The following is a 7004-nucleotide window of genomic DNA, read 5'->3' on the forward strand; positions in this document are numbered from 1 at the left end:
ACATTAGGGACATATATTTTTTGAGAAAAAAATATATCATTCGGAAAAAACCATTTCCCAGAAAGACTTCTTCATATCAATAATATGTAACCTCCTCCAAGTTCGAACAATAAGCCGCGCAGTAAATCCCCGCTTGTAGAGGCGATACAACGTTTGTTAATATGTGAGGTATTTTGTTAAAATTTAAAGAAATAAAGCCCTAATAAACATGTGCTTCTTTGATTTCTAAAACAAAACATTGAAACAGCTTCTCCTTTTTCTATGAATTTCCAGCGACCCCAAACTTGTCTGCAAGAATTCTACTTTCTGCGAGAATTTATGCATTTAGTGGAATGATGTGGAAACAGAAAAATTGAAAATGTAACGAATTTTCATTCATGTTTTCCAAAATATTCAACCAAATGTGAAAAATTATTAGTTTTTTAAATTCCAATAATTTATAGACATTTCCTTGTTTTGTTTACAAATACAACTGGCAGTAACGTTACTAACAAAAACAAATTCCTTTGTGGTTGTTGCTCGAGTTGTATTTGTTGTAGTATTAACTTTACCTTGTAGTGCGGTTACACTACAGTTTTTTGCCGGGTTAACCCACTTTATGAGGATTTATTGCTTAATCTGGTCAAATCTGACCAGATTTGCCATACAAAAATTAAATCCTCTCACGACTGGGTTTATTTTAAATCCGGCACAAATCCACCAAAAATACAGTGTTGTATTCGGTATTTGTGCAAAAAAATCCAACTCTACTCAAAAAGTACCAAAAGTTGCAACTGTTTTTGCAACAGAGTTTGTCGTGTTTTACACGTTTACGATTGGTTGCATGAGATTTTATGGAGTTAATAAATCTAAAGTTATTTGAAAATCATAAAATTATTTATTTTTTTACATTAGACACATTTTTAACAAAAAGTACGCTTGATACCATGATACAAAAATGTATCCCTGTGTGTAAGATATACCAATATGAGCAAAGAGGGGACGATATCTCATACGAGAAATTGCAAAAGTGTAAAACACGACTTTATTAGTTATTTTGTATGTATACGTAAACAAACATCAGCTGTTTGCTAAGTGTAACCAGCAAAGATTAACCCAGTGGATCTATTAAACCCAGTGGGTTAACCTTCAATAGTGTAACCGGGGTATTGTATTTGTTCTACCATGCCTCTCACGACTGGGTTTATTTTAAATCCGGCACAAATCCACCAAAAATACAGTGTTGTATTCGGTATTTGTGCAAAAAAATCCAACTCTACTCAAAAGGTAACAAAAGTTGCAACTGTTTTTGCAACAGAGTTTGTCGTGTTTTACACGTTTACGATTGGTCGCATGAGATTTTATGGAGTTAATAAATCTAAAGGCCCCCACTCATTAGTCAGTCTGACTGCCAGCATTTATGGTAGTATGTGTAAATTTTTGAAATTTTGAGAATGTATGTGTGAGTTTTCCAAGACTGATGAAAATCAAAATAGTTTTGATTTCAAAATGAACCCCCATCAGTCTGGGTGAATTGTGTTTATTTTCAAATTGTCAATAAATAATTTTGAAAAACAGAAAATAATGTTGGTGTTGGAACACAAAAAACGTAGAATTCATTCATTTTTGGAGGAGAAATTCAAGATTTTTAGACTTGACTGATGGTTCGTGCTACACACTTGTCAGTCACACATACAGAAAGGGTTCATCGGACTGACGGCACAGACTGATAAATGAGTGGGGGCCTTAAAGTTATTTGAAAATCATAAAATTATTTTTTTACATTAGACACTTTTTTAACAAAAAGTACCTTGATACCATGATACAAAAATGTATTCCTGTGTGTAAAATATACCAATATGAGCAAAGAGGGGACGATATCTCATACGAGAAATTGTAAAAGTGTAAAACACGACTTTATTAGTTATTTTGTGTGTATACGTAAACAAACATCAGCTGACAGTTTATATCCTCGAAAAGCTAAGTGTAACCAACAAAGGTTAAACCACTGGATCTATTAAACCCAGTGGGTTAACCTTCAATAATAGGTGTGTTCGTTGACTCAATAATTTGTACAAATTCGTACAAGTCCAGTAACTTCTTGCAATCGACTAAGCTCTTTTGCATTATACTGTAGAGTAAACGAACAACATCCAGTAACAATTTGTACAAATTTTGAGTAAACGAACACACATAGTGTAACCGGGGTATAACAGAGTGAGAATGAGGTCTGAAGCTTAATGAAAATTAGCGACAGATGAGAATGTTACGAAGGAGATATGTGAAAAAGATAATCTGCTGATTATTGTTTGACTTCAACTGATTTTTTTGACTCTTTGTGGGCCTTCTGTCCATGAAAGTCCACTTTAAAAGATCTTTAGTCCATAGGCTAGGCTTAACTCTAGTTTAGTAACAACTCTCCGATTTTTCTGAAATTTTTTCCAGAGGTAGATATTTTTGCGTTGATCACGGATATGTATAATTTTCTTGGGGGACGGACCCGGTTATTGGACCCGAAAACCCGGGTTAGAACCGGCTCTACTAAACCGATTGCTGCATAATGGAAAGCTTATACCTATCCAACAAGTGGTCATATGATGGGATTATCTTCAGGTGGTCAGGTGATATAACCTAAAAACTGATTTTTGGACCCGGATTTTTCCATAAAACCCTCAAAAAGACGAAAATAGGTCCATTATGGGCGCCCGCTTAATGTATGTCAGATTATAGCTCGCACTTTAACCTTTCCAATATGGCGCTATATGTTGTAATAAGTTCTCTGGATCCAGAGATATCCATTTTGCAGCAATCGGTTCAGTAGAGCTGGGTCTAACCCGGGTTTTGTACCTGGACTTTTGGGTCCAATAACTGGGTAACCGGGTCCGTCCCCCAAGGTTTTAAGGCGAATACTAACCACAGAAAGCTATTAAAAGGTATTCTGTCTACAAAAGACCTTTCGAAGGTTTTCTGTCCAAAGATACCCTGTAGAAACAATAAATTTTAATAAGTTACATAGTTATATTCTAACTTTATTACATCTATGGACTTCTTAAAGCATACCACTAAACATACGGATCAATATCTTTACTTTGTCGCACAGTTTCCGGCTCTGCTCCCACAGCACACGCCATCAATGCATTAACACTTTGCTCCTCTCCGGCCTTATAAATATAACCGTTTGCCTTATCCACATGATTTCGTAGACGTAACATGCTTTCTGTGCTGCGTGAATCCAACAGATGAAACGAAACCAAAGCATAATCCTCCACCATGGAACAAATAGCAGCATTCAATTTCTTATATTTCCTCAGAGATGGTGTATCATCTAAAACTTCCAGTAAATATTTCAAGTCCAATACATCCGTATAGAAATCTAAACTAAAATGTAATTTATCTTCATGTTGTTTCAGCAAATCCGCTTTGGACAGCACATTGACATGTGGCAAACCCATGCGCAACATCATATTCAGGGCCAGTAGCAATGTGGATACAAATTTACTCGGTTCCGAACAATAATGCGAGTCAATTAAATTCACTGTAACCAAATGATATCCTTCTCGTTCCAAACGTTCAAAAATTCGTGATATGGAGGCATGATGGGTATACAGTTCTACTTGTCCCGGACAATCAAAGAGAAAGTAACGACATTCAGTGGATTTTTTACGTAGATTTGGCAGTAGCCAATCTTCGAGATGCTCCTCGAGAAATTCAGCACAATACATGAGTGCGCCGTTGGGACCCAAATGCATGGAGTCCATAACATCTTGTACGGTAATCAGTTCCATGACATCTATGCAGGCGGTGTATTCCATATTTTCATTGGCCGGATCCAAATTAACTATTCCAACTTGCCGACCCAGTTCATTGTAGAATTTAAACGCATTTTGACAGTATGTGGTTTTGCCGCTTCCAGGAGGGCCAACAATCAGCTGGCCATAGAGGGGATTGGTAAACTTAACATTGGCTGGCTGTAACATTTGGATTTTAAAAATTCGAGTTGGGGCCACTCCAAGCGTTCCAAAAAATAAACCTCGACAAAACAAAACAATGGAGAGACAGCTGATTCTCCATAACAAGATAACTGGTTACTTCGGTACCGGTTACTTGAAAGTAATCCTCTTATACGAACGTATGTTAATTGGTATGTTCCAGTACTGCAAGAATCTACTAATTTTTTCCGATAAGTCCATATTTACATTAGGCAATTTTCCTTGCGGCAATTGTCAGTTTGTTGGTGAGAGAGGGTGATGAGAGGCAAAGGGTTACCACATGCCTCACCTCTCTCTCCATCAAACTGACAATTGTCGCAATGAAAATTGCCTAATGTAAATATGGACTAACATAAAGGAAAAAAAAGGCCTACAGAAGGTCGGCCATTCAGAGTTCTGTTAACAACTTTTGACAACAAACATAATAGATTTTACATTATTGTGATTTAAGTTTCGTTGTATTTTAAATCACAATAATGTTTTTGACAACAAACATAACAATCAGCTGGGCTTATTGTCCGAATATATAGACTGTGGGAAAAAATGTTATCGTAGTAAATAAGAGTAGCTTCTTGCAGGTTCTGGAACAGGGCAAATATCAAAACTTGCAATAAATATAATCCCAGAAATAATATCCCAGAAAAAGTTCGGAAGTAGTGCAATGCAGAGTTATGATTTCAATTCATCCTACGATGCAGTCCACACGGAGTTATGAAAAATGAACTCCGTAGCACTCGCTTAAAGACCCCTATAAGCAAGCCAATTTGAAAAAGCGGTCGCAGTTCTTTTTTTTTCAAATACATAAAAGAGTGTCTAAAATTCTAAGAATTATAGTAAGTTTACATTTCCGAAATCCACTCGATTTCAACTGTCAATTCCATTGCTTAAACGTTAAATGAAATCCAATGGATTTTAGATGAGTTTTCATTTGAAGTATACGCAAAGGGGTTGACAGTTGAAATCGAGTGGATTTCGTAAATGTAAACCAAACATTAGTTGAAAAATAAAGAAATACAAAATAAAGTTGCGAACATTGCTGAAATTCACTAGGGGGAAAGTATTTTTGGAGTGGAGTTGGAGTTATTGTCGAAATCTGAACTAGAGTGGGAGGACCATATAAAAAACCCTTTGGATGATGAAGCAAAATCAATTGCGGTGCCATAAAATGCAGAGCAGAGGAAGTAAGCTCAGTCACGATTGAATTTAAAGGAGAATTTTTATAATTTGTGTTATTCATGGCACAATTACCCAAATTTTGAATACGTTATGCCAAAACTTTCTTTATGTTGTTGGGGAAATTACAACAAATATATTTTTTTATAAAAAGATTTGACTTTACATATTCGATCAGCTGGTGTGATACCACTACCTGGGTAATTGTGCCATGGTGTTAATCATGGTACAATAATACAGGTAGCATTATCAAGCCAGCTGATGGTAACATAATGTGTCAGTTGCATTGAATTGATGTCAAATTTTGACATCTTATGTTACCAACAATTGCCGATGCGGCTACCTGTGTATTTGTACCATGGTGTTAATGTAATAAAGTTCTTAATCCCAGCAAAAAATGTTGGCAGTTGTTCACATGGAGTTATGATTTCGCTACACCCTTCGGTGCAGTCCACACGGAGTTATGAAAAATGCACTCCGTTGGATACATTTTATAAGCAGTTGCTTTAGAGATTCCTACAAAACAAAAACAGTTGGTTGATCCCTACCCACCGCTGCCGACATCATTACTTTAAAAGAGAAACAAGTGTGAATGTATTTCGAAGAATTTGTTATAAAATAAAAAAATAGAAACTTAAGTTGCGAACATTTTTTTTTACGAGACGGAAATTTTTAATAGAGTGGAGTTGGAGTCTATGCCGAAAGCTGAACTAGTGATGGGAAGGATGACGAAGCAAAATCAGTTGCTCTTGGATTAAATGGAGAACAGAGGAAGTACACTCAATTGTGATTGAATTAAATGGAAACTTCTTGTTTTACACAAATAATAAATGCATTTTTTTATTCTGGAATATTTCGCAATAGGTTGCATTTTTACTGCATCTTTGGATTGATTAAAACACATACAAAGTTGTGATTTGGCTCGAAAACAGAGGGCATCCTAGCTGTGTGCTGTGGAAGCAAAATGGAGTGCATCCTAGCTGCGTGCTCCCTTGTAAAATTCATAAGTTAATTCATAGGAAAAGATGTACTCCAACGGCAAATGTACTGTACACTTGTAGTGATTCAACTGCATTCGCGGATGCAAACTTTTTGCTGGGAACTAATAGGTAGCTACCTACCTTGTTACCTAGGCGTTGAAATTACTGGCATAAGTAGCCGGCCTTTAACAAGAGGGATATATAGAGAAATATAGACTTCCTCAACAAACATTATGTATGTATATGATATGATGCAATGATCAGGGTGAAGAAACCTACATGTTAACAAAAATTTCATTCCGATCCGAGCTTAGCGCATAAACTCATCTTTTGCCAAAATAGTTACATTTTAATTTGTTGTGGTAACAGTTTTGCAGTTCGATAGATCATTCCTGGGGAAAAGCCTCCGTTGATGCAGCTTTCGCTGAGTTGACACCAATCCTTGAATGTGATTGTCGTGGTAACGTTTTATTTGTCGTATGTTTTGTTTGACCAACTCAATTTAGATATTGATAGTTTAATTAGTAACTGCATCCGTTTACATGAATCCACACACTAAAACTATTAAAAATACTCATAATTTTGTTCAAAGTATATTAATTTGACACTCTACCATGCGTAACAACTGAAGGATGTATTTCAACGCCGTAAGTTTGTGATTGACCGCCTTTAGACTTCATATTAGGGATACGTAATCAAAGTCAAAAGTCAACTTTTGGATATATCAATTTTTACCTTTAACTAAATAGTCGTCTTTTAGGTCTTTCCACTTTGATAATAGTCTAGCAAAATCGATTTTTGATGAATATTAGACCTTTTTTAATACATATTTTTGTCAACACCTGTCAAAACTTGTCATATGATAGAAGGGGATAGGAAAATC

At 35.8% G+C, this 7004-nt stretch overlaps 1 protein-coding gene across 1 annotated transcript; it reads right to left on the reverse strand.

The window, feature by feature from the left end:
- Positions 1-2987: 2987 nt before the first annotated feature.
- LOC141400710 (GPN-loop GTPase 2) lies at positions 2988-4175 on the reverse strand. Its single transcript, XM_073980154.1, has one exon. It carries the CDS (start codon positions 3954-3956, stop codon positions 3042-3044), a length of 915 nt encoding a protein of 304 aa, XP_073836255.1. The 5' UTR covers positions 3957-4175; the 3' UTR covers positions 2988-3041.
- Positions 4176-7004: the final 2829 nt, after the last annotated feature.

This window comes from Musca autumnalis, unplaced genomic scaffold, assembly GCF_047663935.1.
Source record: "Musca autumnalis isolate F117 unplaced genomic scaffold, ASM4766393v1 scaffold_4, whole genome shotgun sequence".
Classification (NCBI taxonomy): domain Eukaryota; kingdom Metazoa; phylum Arthropoda; class Insecta; order Diptera; family Muscidae; genus Musca; species Musca autumnalis.